The sequence below is a fragment of the Osmerus mordax genome, chromosome 18 (assembly GCF_038355195.1).
Source record: "Osmerus mordax isolate fOsmMor3 chromosome 18, fOsmMor3.pri, whole genome shotgun sequence".
NCBI classification, from domain to species: Eukaryota; Metazoa; Chordata; class Actinopteri; order Osmeriformes; family Osmeridae; genus Osmerus; species Osmerus mordax.
In genome coordinates, this window is record NC_090067.1 from 7,717,443 (window position 1) to 7,735,492 (window position 18,050).

At 47.8% G+C, this 18,050-nt stretch overlaps 2 protein-coding genes across 3 annotated transcripts; one reads left to right on the forward strand and one right to left on the reverse strand.

The window, feature by feature from the left end:
- The first annotated feature begins 455 nt into the window (after positions 1–455).
- fam131ba (family with sequence similarity 131 member Ba) lies at positions 456–3,898 on the forward strand. Its single transcript, XM_067256411.1, has 5 exons — positions 456–674; positions 875–1,012; positions 2,176–2,498; positions 3,183–3,443; positions 3,580–3,898. The coding sequence occupies exons 1-5, from the start codon at positions 470–472 to the stop codon at positions 3,802–3,804; spliced, it is 1,152 nt and encodes a 383-aa protein (XP_067112512.1). The 5' UTR covers positions 456–469; the 3' UTR covers positions 3,805–3,898.
- Positions 3,899–4,451: 553 nt separating this feature from the next.
- Positions 4,452–17,966, reverse strand: clcn1a (chloride channel, voltage-sensitive 1a). 2 transcript variants are annotated; one of them, XM_067255168.1, is made up of 23 exons: positions 17,895–17,966; positions 14,583–14,883; positions 14,039–14,170; positions 13,460–13,588; positions 13,133–13,266; positions 12,952–13,029; positions 12,581–12,659; positions 12,134–12,259; positions 11,719–11,803; positions 11,467–11,568; positions 11,274–11,358; positions 10,509–10,664; positions 10,303–10,372; positions 9,927–10,037; positions 9,280–9,493; positions 8,902–9,035; positions 8,539–8,729; positions 8,369–8,450; positions 8,087–8,169; positions 7,146–7,190; positions 6,708–6,812; positions 6,381–6,467; positions 4,452–6,186 (listed from the first exon to the last, which is right to left on the reverse strand). In XM_067255168.1, exons 1-23 carry the CDS (start codon positions 17,943–17,945, stop codon positions 5,638–5,640), a joined length of 3,129 nt encoding a protein of 1,042 aa, XP_067111269.1. In that variant the 5' UTR covers positions 17,946–17,966; the 3' UTR covers positions 4,452–5,637. The 2 variants fall into 2 exon arrangements, with proteins under 2 accessions (XP_067111269.1, XP_067111268.1); XM_067255167.1 differs by having other exon boundaries at positions 8,902–8,974; positions 9,941–10,037; positions 17,895–17,945.
- Positions 17,967–18,050: the final 84 nt, after the last annotated feature.

Below are 18,050 nucleotides of genomic sequence, written 5' to 3' on the forward strand. Positions count from 1 at the left end.
TGCTCTACCCAGTCCTCACTGCTCTGCACTCAGAACTCAGAACTCCTGATCAAACAAACTTGTCTTGACAGACAAACGGACAGTTCATAAAACACACAGTGAAACCCAATACTCATTCATCCTTCCACCCAACCCACCAGAGCTTGTTCGTGTGGCCTACTTTCAGGAAGAGACATTTGTGTGGAGATTCATATTCACACACAGCATTGTAGCCTCTTCACCAATAAATCTCACGCTTCCCAACATCATTTCACGACTTAAAACCTTGTGACCTGCCATCCTTCATCACATAGGGGGTGCTCGGGTAATTCCTTGGGGTATCCAGGATGGGTGGGGTTTCCTTGATTTTGAGGACACTCCAGCCATCTGGGCTGCTCAGGGTTGCTAAACGAGTGCCACGTGATAGAACGTATGCACTGACACATCGTTTGTACAACCACCCCTTGCTCCTGTAGGTGTGAGTCGCTCCATGAAGGACAAGGTGACCAAGCCCACTGCCATGGCTCAGGGCCGAGTGGCCCACATGATCGAGTGGCAGAGCTGGGGCATACCATCCGCTGGGCCAGAGGGGTGTTCGGGACGTACCAAGCTGCAGCGAGAGAAGCAGAGGCGGCTGGAAAACGACGCCTACAGCGAAATGAGTGACGGAGAGAAGGAGGCCCGCTTTGCAGCAGGTCAGACTCAGACTCAGAGCCCAAAGAAATGTGTCAGAGAGGCACCATTCCCTCCTAGATGAAGCCACTTTAATGAGACCAGTTAAAACCAGTGTTTACAGTCTCAACGCTACAGCACTTCTACTACAGCACTACAGCAAGAAACAGTTGGAGGCAATTATGCAACTAAAACAGAGTTTGTTCTCTACTTCTGTTGCCAGGTATCATGCAGCAGTTTGCCATCTCGCAGGCTACTCTGTTTGGCTGGAACATGGAGGGGGAGAGCCTGTGTGCTGGCTCCAATCAGGGCAGCGTGGCCCACCTGAGTGAGGTCAACCAGGAGAGCATCACCAGCCGAGGTATAGGACTACAGACGTTGCTGACAGAGGACTACAATAATGGCTGTTTGAGTGCTGTGCTCCCTGCAGCCGTTTTTGGAACACGGTTCACATATCACATATTATATTTGAGACATATCACTGAACAATTGTTTATTATATTGATGCATTTTGTTATATAACATAAAGCATATTCGTTGTTCGACTCCATAGATGGATCAGATTTACTTACAGGAGATAAAACACCTTCAGTTCAGCTCTCCTCCATATTTGCCCTTAGGAGGATGTGTGTGTGTGTATAATGTGTGTCTGTCTGTGTGCTCTGATTGATCTTGTTGACTCTGGTTTGATTGATGTGGCCTGCAGCCGGGCTGACAGGCTCAGAGAGAGGTGTGTCACGCCTTCATCTACAGTGGAGAAATCTTACTGTCAGAGCAGAATAACTCAAAATGGCAGCATTAGCGAAGGGTGTCCTGGCATTTCGATTCAGGATTGTGTTGTGAGTGCTGCTGTGTCATTGTGTTCCCCAGTGTTGTAGCGAGCTGGGCTGTGTGTTACTATGTTTTCCACAGTCGTAGTGAACAGTGTATGCCCCAAGGGACCCAAGCCTGTAGGTGAACACAAGGACTCCCCCCCCCCACCTCCCATTAGCACCGCCATATGGTCCTGCTGCCTGCTTCATCTACACATGGCAACAAACAATTAAAATGTGCTTATTAGTGTCAATAGAACAAAAATAAAATATTCTCTGTTTTCCATTCCTTCTCTTTCACTTTGAAAGTTCTAGGTGATTTGAAATAATGTGGTTTTGTTTATTTTCACCTTGTATGTCAGTGGTCTCAGCGAAAGTGACTCAGAGTTGATGTAAGGAAACACATTTAGATTGAAGCTCATTGGACGCTCCTTCTGTTTGGAGCTGGGCCGGTCTCCTGTCATCCTGTCTGAGAGAAAGATGAAAGAAACCCAAACTAGTGTTAGTGTTTCCTTGCTTTTTCTTCCTTTTAACCCCTCAACCTCCCTTTTCTCATCCCTCCATCCCTCTTCCCCTTCTGCTCCTCTCCTACCCCCCTCTATCCCTTCTTACCGCTTTCCTGTTTCTCATATTCCCTCCATCTCCCTCCCATCCTCCTTCTCCCTCCCTCCCACTCTCCTCCTCTTCTCATCCCTCCCTTCTATCCCTCCAGACCAGGTGCTGCACCCCTCCTCTGCGGACGTCTGGCCACGTACCTACGTCTCCCAGGGCCTCTACTGCCTCTCCTCCTCAGATGCCTGGGAGCCAATCAGCAATGAGCCCTCGGGCGTGGCCTCCCCGGCGGCCGGCTCCTTCATCGTGGCGGGCGGCGGGGGGTTGGGTACGCCTGGGGGGGAGGGGTACGAGGGTGGGGTGGGGGGCTACACGCAGCAGAGCCAGCCGATAAGCCTGCAGCAGCAGAACCAGCTCCAGCAGTTCCAGCATCTCCAGCACTTCCAGCATCAGCAGCTGCTGCAGTACCAACAGCAGCAACAGGTGAGGCTCCATGGGAAATGGATTTGGATGTGTTGTTGTTTTTTACTTATGAGTTCAACTGGTCTGTGGGTGGTGTCATTTTGACATGAGCAACTCTAGCACTATCGGCCCAAGCAACTGCTGCAGTTCTTCAAACTGCAAACAACAAAAACCGTGTGATGGTAGGGAAAATACAGCTTTAGATGAGGTAGACTGGTATCAGCAGCCTGGCTGACTGGATGGTCTGAATAAGAGTAGCAGTGTCCTTGGGATTCTCCAGCGAGTCTATATTGCACCGCAGCAGCAACAGGTGAGTTCCCATTCATCATTCACTGCAGTCCTTGTTGCCAGGGGCAACGGATGAATCAACCCAGTCCTCTGGCCACAAACGTACTCTAATGAGGTTATGTATTCATGTTTTGTCATTATACAGTATATCTGAATAAGCTGAAGGAACAGGGTTTTCCCCCCTTTCCAACCATTCCTCCCTCCCTCCCTCCCTCCCTCCCTCCCTCCCTCCCTCCCTCCCTCCCTCCCTCCCTCCCTCCCTCCCTCCCTCCCTCCCTCCCTCCCTCCCTCCCTCCCTCCCTCCCTCCCTCCCTCCCTCCCTCCCTTCCTTCCCCCCTCGTTTCCTACCCACCGTGTCTTAACATTGGTAGAGAAAGAAGTGAGGTAACTCATTACTTTTCTTCTTCTTCTATTCAGTCAATGGAGCACCGGCTACACAGTGCCTCCCACTCTCTCCAAGCCACACCCAACAGCACCATCCACAGTCTTGGTCTGCCCACCCACCCTCGCCTGGCTGACCTATGGGGTTCAGCACAGGTGGAGGCTCACCAGGTGGAGATCGTCGGACAGATGAACTGTCAGCCAATGGCTGACCTGGTTGGGGGTGTGGTCGGTATGTTGGAGGCGGATGTGGAGAGAGAGTGCATTCCAGAGCAGCAGGAAGAGGAGGAAGCCAAGGTGAGGCTAATGCGTTGGTTTTGTTAAAATCATTTTGTGTTGTTCCAAAGAAAATAAATTTCCTTAAAACTGAATAAATCAAGGAAGTTTTACATGCACACTTACTGTAAGTGAAAAATATTTCCTTTTTTAACAGGAAGAAGGGGTTACATTAACCTTAGAGGCGGAGCCTGCCACTCTAACCCCCTCTTATCTGCGAGAGAATGCAATGCCAATCGGAAGCTTCAGCCCGGGATTGGTCCCCACAGAACCAATCATGGGTCGTCTCCCCTTTGATGTCACGCCCTGCGTCATCCAATCGCTAGAGGAAAAGGATGAAGAGGCAGAGGAGGGTTCCATTGTTGTTGTGGCAACCAATTGAAGGTTGCCAATCGGGGTGTGGTCAGATAAAGACTGACAAATAGGCTGGAAATACTTATCAATTAATCAACCAATCAAAATAGTCTCCACCCCCTCCCAGGTATGTACCCAATCAGAGACTGAGAAGAATCTTTTTCAGCTGCAGATAAAACCAACATGGGGGCTGAGTCATGTGAGAATCTGAGGAGACAACTGAACTTTTGGACTTAAAAACACTAGCGAGGGCCAGCGCATTGGTGTTTCCTATGATACAGAACTTTGAGGAGGTAATTACTGGATGGAGGGCTGGAGTAATGAAGTGAAGAATGGATGAAGCAGAAAGGTAAAAAGAGAGAAAAAGGACACTGGGAAAAACTCCAGAGACAACTGAAAGAAAGTGCATGCTTTTAAAAGTGATTTAGCCATATCAGTATACAAAGTAATAATATATATACATGCTTTTTTAATAAAACTAAAAAGCCCATAAAGCTAAATGTATTTGTATGTATGTATGTGTGTGTGTATATATGTATGTAAGTACAGTATGTATGAATGTAAGTGAGTAAAAATATATATTCTCAAAAGATACTATTCTTGTTGGCACTGGTGTTGCAACATACCTTATTGAGAAGTTAACATACCCAAAGTGCAACACATAGATTAGCAACTTTTATTAACTACATTGTTCACTGTTTAAACATCCTGACAAAATTGGCATCTAAGAAGTAATAAATAAAACACAACCAATGACAAAAACACAAACACATTTTCCTGTCTCATAGTAAGAGCTACACATACAGAATGTCACATGAAATCACAAACAAAAAGAGAATCCTGTATTCCAACCTCTGCAGTTTTAAAGCCATAGGTAACCACCTGGGAATCAGTCTGAAGGAGCAGGAGAGAAAAGAGCATGAAGGAGCAAAGGAAGAACGGGGGAGAGCAGATGAGAGAGAGAGAGAGAAACAAAAGAGGTCACAGGATCATAATCGAAGCAATTTTAGAAGGGGGAAAGGGTGAATTTAATAAAGGGCCCAGCCACTCCTCAGATTAAACACGTCAGATCCTTTTTTCTGCTCACAGCATCGGTTCTCCTGGGGGTTGGGCTGAAATACTGAAACCACACAGCTGCACAATACTGAAGGTGCCTTTTAAAACCATGGAGAAACAATCCCCGGTTTTAAACCAAGCATTAACATGTCCTCAAAGATACAATCAGGGACAAGATCATAGCTCAGTAGCTGGAGTATTTGACTGCAGATATGTCACAGGTTCAAATCCCCCTGTCCTGTATGGTGCTTTGGATAAAAGTTAAGTGAGTATGTTATTATTAAATATAGACAAAAATACGTACTTATTCTACAAAAGTATTTATAATTTAATTGTTTGTGGTTTATGTGTCTATTTAATAATCCCTCAATTTGCAGTTCCTAATGATTTCTGATACTGGGAATTCTCTAGTTAAAATTCTTTCAGCATTGTTAAACGTGATTGCGTGCTGTCGGTCTGGTTGTCAACGGTCATTCATCAAGACAACACGGTAATCATAGCGCTGGCCCATCCTCCCATGCTCAAGGTTGGGGTTTTGCTGTTTGAGGTCACACTGCTACTGGTTGCTCTGCTTCTGATTAAAATCAGCGATTCTGTTCATGTTCATCTGACAAGTAAATATTGACTTCCCCATAATGAAGGTCCTCGTGGATTCACAGGCATGGAGAAGAGCACGCAGACAGAGAAGGAGGAACAATGAAAGGATGAGAGGGAGGGATGGATAAATAATTCACTATAAGAAGTTCCACCATAAAAAAAACATGTTATTTATAAAAATGTAATTAATCACAACAGTCTAACTGTTCTAAATGACCTCTTCATCATCGCTTTCCTCCTCTTCCTCTCTCAGCTGCTCTAGCACAGGCCCAAGGGAGGAGAGGGGGATGGCCGAAGTGGAGAAGGGAGAGCTGGAGGGTGGAGAGGAAGAGGGCGAGGAAGGAGGAGAGGAGGCGGGGATGGCAGGAGGAGGAGGAGAGGGAGGGATGGAAAGGGAAGGGGATGAGGGGACGGCGAGAGGAGAGGACGGGGGCAGGGAGGGACTGCTGTTGCTGCTGCTAGTGCTGCCTGTCCCTGTGGTGCTGCTGCTGCTGCTGTTCACCACCACGTCCCTGGACACCCCCTCGATCCACACCACCATCTCCTCCTCCTCCTCCTTGGTGGAGTGGGGAGGCACAGGGGGCGTTGAGTGGGGGAGGACAGGGCAGGGAAGGGGCGAGGCAGGGGCGACAGGGGACGAGGGGGCGGAGGGGGTTGGAGGGGGCTTGGAGGACTTCCGGGCCATGTTGCGGAAGCTGGCCAGAGGGGGGCGAAGTCGGACACCGCTACGCGTAGAGCCCTCGATCGCCTTCTGGAGCTGCAGGTGGAGAGAGAGAACAGCGGCATATCTATCATGCGCCAATGTCATGTATTCATTTAGCAGATGATTTCATCCAGAAGGACATACAGAGTGCCTTAGAAAAGAGAGAGAAAATGATTTATGAAAAATAAAGTCTGAATATTGAGAGAAAGAAGAATTGAGAGAGAGAGAGAAAAAGAGAGCCGCCTTGCCTCTTTCAGTGCCACCACTCCAACCAGTTTTCCGATGCTGGTGACGTAGGCATGGCTGAGGCCCAGTAATGAGAACAGTGTGTGGGTCTGGGATGGAAACATACACAAAAGGTCACACATCAAATTAGACTCTCCTACTTCCTACCTACAGCATGACCCTGCTCAGACAGAACTCCTCTCCACAGTTAACTCAGAGGAGTATAGTCTAGACACAGCATCATAAAGTACCACTATTTTAATTGGCTGGGGGCCGTGTTTCAATCCTATAAACATTCATCCTTCTTCACTTCTTTTTGGATAATAATTTACGATACTTTCTGTACCAACCTTGTGTAATGACGTCCTCTCCACCAACTGGAAAGGGGATGGGTCTATTCGGATCTGATCGATTTCCATTGGCTTGTCCATCTCCGCTTCTTCCCATGCCTTAATCTGCAATAGCCAATGAGAAACAAGGTCAGGGTCTGAGTCAACACTGTCATTGGCTGAGGTAGGTGACTGGGGTGGCTGAGGCTCACTCGATGTCAAAGAAACCCTTTAAATCCGTCACACTGCGCCAGCTTAGATTTAGGGTGGTTGGCACCTTTTAACCCTCTTATTGGTTTCCACATATCAACCAAGACTGCTCTGACAAGGACACTGGAGTGTTGGAGCGTTTTCAGGGGGAGCATCCTCTAATAACTTGGTCGGGTGCCAGGGAGATCCAACATGAGGCTATAGAGTTGGGGGACTGAAGCTAAAAACCTTATGGGTGACATCACTTACCTCCTCTGGAGTCATGGTGTCTGAGAGGGGTGGGGGCGAGGGCTCCTGGGGGGGAAAGGAGGGATATGATAAAAAGAAAGAAGAGAAAGAGAGAGAGGTTTGATCATAAGTCTTCTGATTCACACAGCCAAACACCTCTGGCACTCCAGCTGTCACTGTTGTCAAGCCAAACATGAACCACTGAGGACACACAGAGTCATGGAGGACAGAGCCAAGCTGAAATCCCATTCAAATCCTCTGTTTACATGCATGTATTTGAGAAAGTATAAGCATACATTTGTTTCATATCCCCATTAGCATGTATGGAGCCAACCGACAGCATCTGCCAAGTGAATACCCATCACCACGACAACTACAGCAACAACAAGTTGTTTCTTATTCTACTGGCTGATCTCCATGTGTGAGAGATGGAACATGTTTGAATGTGAAGCACTTAAACAATATCCAATCCCCATCCTCATATGAACTTATGCACATATCACAGACAATCACATCAAGGCGTTTTGTATACATAGAAAACGACTGGAGATTATTTAATGAGATTCATCCAACCAAATAAACAATGGATGAATATTTATGTTTCCCGTTTGAAAAAAATCCTACACGGTTCTCCATGGATCAATCGCCAAGAACGGCCTCCATTTGCATCTCAACAGCTCGTTACTCTGGGACAATTGATTCGCTGGGAAGGGACACAGCTCAGGGAGTATCACATGACTCATTCAGATTTTTTTTTTTTGTGGATTCATCCAATCAGGACACTGTGGGTTGACGTGCAGACATGGTGATGAACAGGTGATGCTTTTTAATTGGCCACAATGTTGGTCTGTCCGCCTGTGTGTCTGTCTGCACGCCTAATGTTACCAGTGACTGTCCTTCTGTCTATCTGTCCCTGTCTATCTGTCTGTCTGTCTGTCTGTCTGTCTGCTACAGAATATTACCTGAGACTGTCCCTCTGTCTGACTGTCTCTGGCTGTGAAGAGATTTCGGAGAGTTCTCCCCATGGACTGGAGAGATCCCTTGTCTGAGAAGAGAGGGAGAAGAGGAGAGGAGGACAACAGATGGAAAACGTGAGGATGAAAAGATTTAGAATACAATTAATATTCAACCTCCTCTGCATCTGATGAATACAGAGAGCCTGTATCTGACCAGGTCGTGTTATTCAGACTTTGAAAAGGTTCCCCATTGGACAGCATGGGTCCCAAGGGGAGGGGACAACTCACCAGGGGCTGTGTGATTGGACGAGGGCTCCGGAGGCTTAGGGGAGGGGAGGGGCCCGTTACATTCCTCCTGCACAGGGGTACTCTGGAAAATGACAAAAGCAGGAATTTGTTATCATGCTACCGTATATTCAAATGTTTCCTCAGTCCTGGACAACGTTTCTCACACCCACGTTGACTCCGCTCTCCTCGCCCTCTTCCTCCTCGTCCACGAAGGCCAAGGACTCCCAGCTGTCCCTGGCGCACTGGTTCTGCATCTGGAGAGTCTGGCCTTGCATCAAGATCCGCCTTTCTGCCGACAGCCACCAATCACACAGAGCCAGCAGCTCCGACTGGTCGATGGAGCCCAATAGGATCATCGATTCTAGACAGAACGAAAGCCAATCACAGCGAGGATGACGGTGGTACTGAAACAAATGATGTGTAACACTCAGAAAAACATGTCAATGAATCCGTTTTACTTGTGATAAACCAGGAGCTGGGAGGAGCTCTTTAGAAAAACAAAAGAAAAGAAAAAGGTGTGAAGGTTGCTTTACCTTTGGAGTCCACCAGGGGGATCGTCTTCAGCGTTGTGGACTCCAGCAGGTGTATGAGCTGCCTGTAGGTAGTCTGAGAAGAGATGAACTTCACTTTTCGCACCATGATGTCCTCCACAAAGATGTTATACTGGCTGGAGTTACATACAACATAGAGATATACAACACAGTCAACATGACCCCTGAAGCTGATGAATCTATCATCAAAACTACTGTATCATCTGCCTTGGAATGTTAAGGCTAATAAACAGTACATCAATAAATAAAATACAACTAAAACCACACACATAAATACACGGACAGGTCAGTCTATCAAAGTTCCAGCCCAGCCTCGTGTTGGAAGAGGCCAGAGCTTTTCAACTGCCCTCGGAGTGGTACCTGATGTGTCCGAAGCCCAGCTCGGGGAGGTAGGGCAGCTTCTTGACCTGGATGATGGAGTCGTAGAGCGAGGGCTGCAGGCCCTGGGCCACCATGTTGGCCAGGATCACCGCCACCATCATGGGCAGGATGTGGGAAATCTGCCCTGTCAGTTCGAAGCAGATCACCGCAGTGGACACCGTGTGGGTCACTGCCCCCGTCAACGCTGCTGCTCCTGTGACCCGGAAGGGGGGGGGGGGGGGGGGGGGGGGGGATGGGATGGGATGGGGGGAGGGGGTGCAGAGAGGGAGAGAGAAAGGGTGAAGAGGTGAGCGATCACATGATGCCAGATTTGGAGACAGATTGATTGATGTACCGGTCAGTGAGTGGACGTAGAACGATTGAGGATCAAAGGGGGGATGGGACTACAGGAAGGAAAGAGGGCATGGATGAAGGGGAGGTGTAGGGTGAGCGGGGGATGGTGGATGACATTAAAGAGACGAGGAGAGGAAAGGAGAAAAGAGGAGAGGAGAAGGAACACAGGCTGACATGTCCCTGTCCGACTAAAGGGTTCTCTGGGATGTGACAGACAGAGAGAGAGATAGGAGAGGAAGGAAGACAGGGGGGAGCAGGAGAGGGAGGGGGAGGAGGAGCAAAGGGAGACTGACCAATGACAGCATACCCTCCAGGGATGATGCGGTACAAGATGCCGTCAAACAGGATCCCGTGGGGGAAGAGGGCGGCCATGATCTCTCCTACCAGTCTGCCGAAGGCCGCGCCTGGAGGGGGGTGGGCCAGGTGTCAGGGCAGTTCCTTGTGTGTGTGTGTGTTTATTAGTGTGTGTGTGTGTATGAAGTAGAATAATCAGACATAAATCCTACCCACCCCCACTATTTATCTGAAGTGCAACAAGCTCCAGCATACACCACATTCATCACCTGGCTGATGTCTTTGACAGAGAATCCTCTCTCCACATTATCAATATCTTACAGATGTTTAAAATCTGTTTTGATTCTACAATAAAAAAAAATATATTCATTTTACCAAGTATGAAAACTGGCATGAAGGCCCCGGAGGGGATGGGCATCGTTGTGGAAACCGCAGACATCCAAAACTACGAGAGGGAAAGTTGTATACGTTTCTATTCAATTTGATTCTATTCTGCTCTGCGTCGAATCAAACAGAAGACACACAGAGCGGAAAGATACGGAGTGTCGGTGAAGCCGCGGAGGGAGGGTGAAGAGGATGACCTTCATGATGAAGAAGAGGAGGAGGATGACGAAGGGGCTGATGTCAGGGTGCAGCCAGGCGGAGGAGCGGCCCAGCCCCGGGGGGGCGGGGGAGCCCCAGATCTTGGTCCAGGTGAAGTTGTCAAACAGAGAGTTGATGCACTCTCTGGGCATGAGCTGGAGGTAGAATCCAGGGGGTGGTTGTGGAAGGGGAGGGGGGGGGGAGGGGTAAAGAAAGGTGAATAGCTCATTTGGAAAAGTGATGGAAGTGTGTACATACTCTGTATATAAATGTCATTTTGACAAGTGTTAACATGTAACAGACAATGTTGCCCTTGTACTGCATATTTCTGATTCATTGCTGCAGATTTCTTGTATTTAAAATGTACACTTGCTGCCAACTGTGTCAAAAGGATAGCTTAGAGGGTACAGAAGCTGGTGTTACAACCACACACGCATACACACACACGCACACACGCACACACGCACACACGCACACACACCCACCCACCCACACACACACACACACACACACACACACACACACACACACACACACAGGCACACACGAACACCTCACTTTATTGGCACTAGACAGGCTATTTTAAGTACCTGAAAACACATTACGCATTCAAGTATTGTTCTGCAGAAGGTGACAGAGCAGAGAGCTGTTCATGATTACAGTGTGTGTGTGTGTCTGTGGGGGGGGGGGTGGGTCTATGTCAAAAAGCCCTCAAGTATTAAAGTCAAAAGACATTGGACAAAAAAATTGTTTTGAACTCTGACCTCTCCGGCCATGAACTGTCCAAACCCAGGGGGAAAGGTCAAAGTGGCAATTACAAAGGTCACAACAGCCGGAAAGATCAGTCGGCTGGAAAAGAAATTCAATTCAGTCATTCAAATACAGCTTTAACATGTTCTGTCAAACTGTGTAAGATACTCCTGTTTGACACACACACGGCCCTCCCCTGTGTCTTACTGTCTGGTGAGGAAGCGAGTCATGGCGTTGGGCCTCCTCATGAAGAGCACCACATGACGATTCAGATAGACAAAGAACGCCCCCAGGAAGCCACAGGAGATCCTGCACACAGGGTCAGCAAAACCTGCATGACATCACTTCCTCTGTACCAGCAGGATGTCATAGAATTTTCTCTGGATCGTAGGACCATTACTAACACTCATCCCTATGCCCCCTCCCCTTCTTCTCCTTCCTCCTCTCTCTCTCTTTTACCCGATGATTGCAAAGGCAGGAAGCTCCTGGAGGTCAAAGGGAAAGTCCATGCGGAAGTTGGTACGGAACAGAGCAGTGATGGTGACTGAGGGCGACAAGAGGGAAAGATGGGGAGGGAGGCAGTGAGTGGTTGAGGGGGGAGAGATGGGGGGTGGAAGGAGGAAGACAGGGTAGAGAAGGGAGGGGCAAGGGACAAAAGGCGGTTCTTAAGATCTTGATCTAGATGGAACCATGTAGCTACAGAATCAAGATGGTCAACAGGACAGAATCCAGGATGGCACCACCTAGTGGCCGATGCAAAAAACTTTGGCACAGCTTAACGCCTCAGAGACAGCTCCATAGAGAAATGGCGCCCTCTAGTTTAACTCCTATAAACGACTTGACAGAGTCATCGGCGGTCATCCAGAGAACCCACCGGAATCTTTGTTGAAGACGGAAAGCACTCTGAAGATGAAGGCACTGAAGGTGGCAGCGAAGTAACCTCGCCAGTAGTTCCTCACCGCAAAGTAGGTGGACGTCACCTCGATACTGAAGAGCACTCCTGATAAACACAGAGAGATTGATGGAGAGAGAGAGAGAGAGAGAGAGAGAGAGAGAGAGAGAGAGAGAGAGAGAGAGAGAGGAGAGAGAGAGAGAGAGAGAGAGAGAGAGAGAGAGAGGAGAGAGACAGAGAGAGAGAAGAGAGACAGAGATGTTAGATCCTGATAGATCTTGTCACAGACACTGTGAAAGGATCTGTAATTGTTACATTAGGTCTGTGCTATGCAATCCTCCCGCAATCCCACTGTTTACAAACTGTGGAAAAGGGTAGAAAAAAGAGAGAGGACAAAGGGGAGTACGAGAAAGGGAGGAGGAGCAGTACCTCCCAGAGGGGTCCCGAAACAGCATCCCACCCCCACGGCACAGCCCACTGTCAAGATGTCTGTGTAGCAGTATGGGCTCTACTGACACATGGAGGGGGGAGGGGGTTAAGGGCGGAAAAGGGGGGAGGGGGATAAAGTATGAAGAGAAGGGGAAAGGATAGAAGGAGGAGAGGGAGAGCGGAAGGGAAGAGAGGGACAGAGGAATGGGGAGTGAGGGACAATAAGAGAGAGGACAGAACTAGCAAGGGCATTTGAGGAGAGGATGAAAGAGAAAGCGTAAATGGAAAATGCCTGCCTCACTGAATAACTGCCAAATACGTTTGTTGTAACCATGTGTATGTTTCCAAGCCCTGGCTTCATGAGTGCCTACCTGATAGACCCCAGAGAGGAAGGACATGAGTCTGCTGAGAACAGCAGCGCAAATGCTGGCTATGTGGACAAAGGGGCCCTATAAGAACAGACAGACAGGGAGAGAGTTAGACCATGTGTGTGTATGTGTGTGTGTGAGTACGGGTATGAGTGTGTGTGGGAGTGAGTGGATGGATGCCCACCTCCTTTCCTACAGGCATGCCACTGCCAAGGCCAGCAGTGAGGCCGATGACTTTAGCTGTGAAGGCTTTGAAGGTCAAATACTCCTTCAACACGACTCCCCTCAGAATAGTCTTCAGCTCCGGAATACCCGACCCTGGCAGAGAGGGAAGACGGAAAGAGATGGACAAGGAGGAAGGCAAGTTGAAGTCAGTGGATCAGCGATATCTGAGATCGGTAGGGGTTGTGAGGAAGAGAGCAGGGAAGGGAGAGAGGAAGCAAGGAGAGGGGCAGGCGGGCAGGCAGGGAGGCAGGCAGGGAGGCAGGGAGGCAGGGAGGCGGGTACACACCGATGGCTTGCGGTGCGACCAGGTGGCAGAAGAAGGAGGCGAACATGATGAGCATCATGGGATAGGAGACCCAGACCAGGTACTGCAACAGCACGTTACCTCTCAGCTCCATGTGGATCCACTTATAGGCTGGGGGAGCACGGGGGCAAGGGGGTGGGGGACCAAGGGCATGGAAGAAGATTAGTCATAGCAGGGTAGACTCACAATTACAAGGATAACACGGTAAAGACCACCCCTGGACGGGGTCAAAGGTTAAAGGCCAATCTGTCGAGACTGAAAGGTGCTGATTGTCGTCTGTGAGACACTTCTGAAGGACTTCAGACCGTTTGACTTGCTAAACTGCAAAAATATAAAGGATTAACCTACATTGTGACTGAAGAAACCATACTACTAAAGAGTACTGACCTGTTGTGTTAGAATGTTGGTTAGAAACATATTAGTTGTCCACATGGTACCAGTCGACCAGAGAATTAATAAGAAGAGTGGTCTTTCAAAGCCCCCATGCAAATGTTATCAATAAATGGTGTGTCCAGTGGGGAAATGATGTGTTGATGCATGATGGGTATAGTAGTTTATTACCTTGAAGGCTCTTAGCGCTGGCGTAGTCCATGGACCAGCTGACTAGAGCCATGCTGATGCCGAGGAGGACCAGGAAGATCCAATCCTCACCAAGCTTGGTTACCAGGAACCTTTGCACACGCATCACACAGTCTGGAGAGAGCACAGGACAGAGTGTGAACGGGTTTCATCACAAGCACATTTACATTTACTCATTTAGCAGACGCTTTTATCCAAAGCGACTTCCAAGAGAAAGCTTTACAAAAAGTGCATAGGTCAATGATCATAAACAACGAGATAGCCCCAAAAAACATTGCGGATAGCCAAAACATAAGCATACATTGTGATAAGCAAATAAGTGCCAATGGGAAGAAACACAAGAGCATGTACCTGTAGGAAAGCAAGCAACAATAATCTAATTTCCAGCAAGTACAAGTAGTACACAAGATAGCCCAGACACATGCATGGTCTGGTTAAAACCCAAGTACATCTACTAACTATTTTCCTGCACTCATATAACATAGCTGTCGCCCTCTCACTATTTACAGCTTTTCTGACCCCTGACCTTTGCATTTTGTGTAGGAACGCCGCTTCTTTATAGAAGAGCTGTGCTCTTGATCTGTAGGCTGTCCCGCCTGACCAGACCCTGCCTCCGCATTGGAGTGGTGCTGACTCCGATGCCTCGCATGGTGGCCGTGACCATGGTGACTGTGCCCATGGTGGCCGTGTCCATGATGATGGAGTCCATGGTGCTGGTGACCGTGATGATGTTGGTGGCCATGTTTCTTGAACTGTCTCTCTGTCAGCAGGCGGGTGGCCTCTCTCCTGCCTGACCCGCCGTGGTGCTCGTGGTACTCCCCATACAGCTGAGAGGAAAGAGAACTACGTTACCCATAAAGCTGTTCAGGAGAAAATACAGTTATATGCCTACATGGAAGCCTACAAGTACAAATATATTTTTGAAAGAAAAAAAAAAAGGTTTATATTTAAGGAGAACGTAATTACGTTACCCACATGCCTAAACAGCGGGAAATTACTTTCCATGGAGCTTGAAAGGGGGAATGGTACGAGAACTACGTTACCCACAGGCCTTTGCTCAGGAAAAAATCCCAATGAAGACTCAGTGATGAATCAACTTAATTGCTAAGAGTCAAAACAGACTTCTTATATCTTCTCTGTGAGTAAAATAAAAAAAGAAATGCACATGGACATGAGCAGATGTCCCAGAGCGTGGGAAAGTCAGGGTGTCACAGAGCAGTGGTCTGTCCTGCCCTGGCCACCACAGGAATAGACTCCTCAACTTGTTGACCTAAATCTTCCTGGAGCGGAAGCTGGGGTCTACATCTACATGAATCTGATCTGGACAGCTTCCATGGCATCTGGAAGAGAGGTTAGACCAACCTGATCCCCTTTCTCTCTTGCACAAACACACACCATCAGTCCACTGAGAGCCTGTCTATCTAGGACCCTACAGTAAGCCATGACATAAGACATTCACAACATAATGAAGCATCACGAGACACCATCAATGCTGAACAAAGACACATTCTTTCATAGTTTGGGCATGGCCCTTTTATCAGAAAGCAAACAGCTTGACTGTTACCAACCCACCAGGCTTACATCAACCCTCTACTGGGAACAAAAGAACAACACCACACCCTCTAAACTTCCTACAATAGCTTGACAATTTATTTAAAATAGGTTACTGAAGTTGTGTCTCAGACTGCTAAGCTGCCGTCAATCATGTCATCGGGCTATTTGCTAGCTAGTTCATGCTAGGTCACTGCTGAAGTTACTCTGCTATGGATGACCACACCTGTTGTGATTCTCATAGAATGGTACGTTACAGGGATCCCATACCATCCTGTCACTTCTCTCTTACACAAACTCATCTGTCCATTTCAGTCATTCCCCTTTTCCCTTCCACTCCTCCTCTGTCAGTACATGTAATCCCTTGCTTTCTCAAAATCCCCCCCCCCCCGGACCCTATACACCTCACACCCCCTAAACACCTGCCTCCTCCTCTCTCGCCTTCTCTGGTCTACCTTCCCCTTCTCTCTATCTCCCTCTCTCTCTCTCTCCCTCTCTATCTCTCTCTCCCTCTATCTCTCCCTCTTTCTGGATGTAACTCTACCCTGGGGGTTATATTTAGAACCGGTGTGACCCAATGATCGCCGACACACTTCTCCACACCTCTCCCCCTCTCTATCTCTCACCCTCCAGGTCTATCTCTCAATCTCTCGCAATCCTGATCTCTCTCTCGCCGTCCGTCTATCCGTCCTTGAAACTGACCATCAAGGACTTTGGGACATTACATTTGAAATGCCTGGACGAATCACAGGAAGTAGTCACATGATTAAAATGGCCAGAAAACTCATCCTGCATGTACCAAGGTGTGTCTATACCGATTCAAAGTGAAAGTCTGTATTACTCTGGACTAGAATCTCAAATACCGGTGTCACCTCAAAGAGCAGGTCTTAACTTTTATTTTTTTCCCAACTTGGTATTGAGGAAGTTCTACTAATTTAAGTTTACATAAGGATAGGCTCCTAACATGGCATTATAATAGATAAATGTCCACAGAGTATTTCTCCATTTTGTCTGTCCTGCATGTCGCACTCTGGACAATCTAACATTACTGTATGTCTGACAATCTACCTGTGGCACTGCGTCTGTGTCGATCTCTCCCTGAACCTGTCTGTGGACTGTGATACTCCCAGCAGTAGTAGCTAGCTATATTAGCTACATGTAGGTGCATGTCATTGTATCAGTTTATGTAAAGTCAAACTTAATGCATATGAAGGTCTTCTAAAATAGAGGGTATTAGACAGGCATTCCCCTGGGTCCTGTCAACATTACGCCATATAGATAAACACACAGACATAAATACACACAAATATACCAATACAAACAAACATGCAAATACACTCACAAAGACAAGGTCTGGCTGAAAAAGTGACACTTCTGAATATAGCCTAGTGCTATGGGTGATAGTAAGTTATTACAATTCACATGGCCATCAGTACACACACACACAGTTATTTGCAACTTTATGATTAACAGTTACATATAGTTATGTATAATGTTTTTCATAATACTTACACTAGTCAATTATTGAACATTTCAAGTCTTCAAAATCTTTCAAACAAACACAATTGCCAAATGTCACTGGTGCATGACTGTGCAGTTCTAGAGAAACACATACTTTATAATGTGGCATGGAACTTTAACAACAACAGTTCACATGCATGAGCAGGTTCTTGAATCTACTTCAGGATCAAGAAAGTAAACAGAACTAAGGTTCCTACACACATCCATCACCCCCCCCCCCCTCTACTTTGGGGGAAGATGAGAGGTTGACAGGTGACACAGTGATAAAGTGGACAGGATGTGGAGAGTGGAGAGAGTTCAAATGAGAAAGACAAGGAGAGGGAGAGAAAGATAGGGAGAGAAGAAGAGAAAGAAAGAGAAACCAGCGGGGAGAGGAATGAAAGAGACATGCAGGGAGGGAGAGAAAGAGAGAGTTACGACAAATCGTGGAAGAACATGGTCTTCTAGAAAACCTGCTGCGTGACTGTGACCAGACTGCTTAACCAGCAGACACACACACACACACACACGCAAACAACCACACTGACTCACTGACTGCACAGTCCACAGCTGCAAAACTCGCAACGTCATTCCAGAGATTATATAGTTAATGAATTATTGTATTCATTTTCCAATAACCGTAGGAGACAGGAAAGAAAAGCACAGCACACAACATGCATGGAGGGAACCAGCTACAGAGGACGAGAGAGAAGGGTGAGGGAGGACAGGTGAGAGGTAGAAAGAGGGAGACAGAGAGGGAGTGGGTGAGAGAGCCAGAGGCACTAACCAGGGTCTGTTGGTATCTCAGAGCCTTCCTTTGCGACGCATCTGCGGCCATTGACACACTGTCACTGACCCAAAAATAATCCCCTCCACTGGCTGAGTGTCTCCGCTACTCTCAGGCAGGGGGCGTGCAGCCGAACACACTCTCTCTCTCTCTTTA

Bases quoted from the DNA above. Each gene is read 5' to 3' on its own strand.
- fam131ba (XM_067256411.1), top strand. From the start codon at position 470: ATGAAGGACAAGGTGACCAAGCCCACTGCCATGGCTCAGGGCCGAGTG. The intron at 1,013-2,175 runs GTATAGGACTAC...CTATCCCTCCAG, and splicing joins GGAGAGCATCACCAGCCGAG to ACCAGGTGCTGCACCCCTCC. The intron at 2,499-3,182 runs GTGAGGCTCCAT...TCTTCTATTCAG, and splicing joins AGTACCAACAGCAGCAACAG to TCAATGGAGCACCGGCTACA.
- clcn1a (XM_067255168.1), bottom strand. From the start codon at position 17,945: ATGGCCGCAGATGCGTCGCAAAGGAAGGCTCTGAGATACCAACAGACC. The intron at 11,359-11,466 runs GTAAGACACAGG...TTTCTTTTCCAG, and splicing joins ACTCGCTTCCTCACCAGACA to CCGACTGATCTTTCCGGCTG. The intron at 10,373-10,508 runs GTCATCCTCTTC...TCCCTCTCGTAG, and splicing joins TCCTCTTCTTCATCATGAAG to TTTTGGATGTCTGCGGTTTC.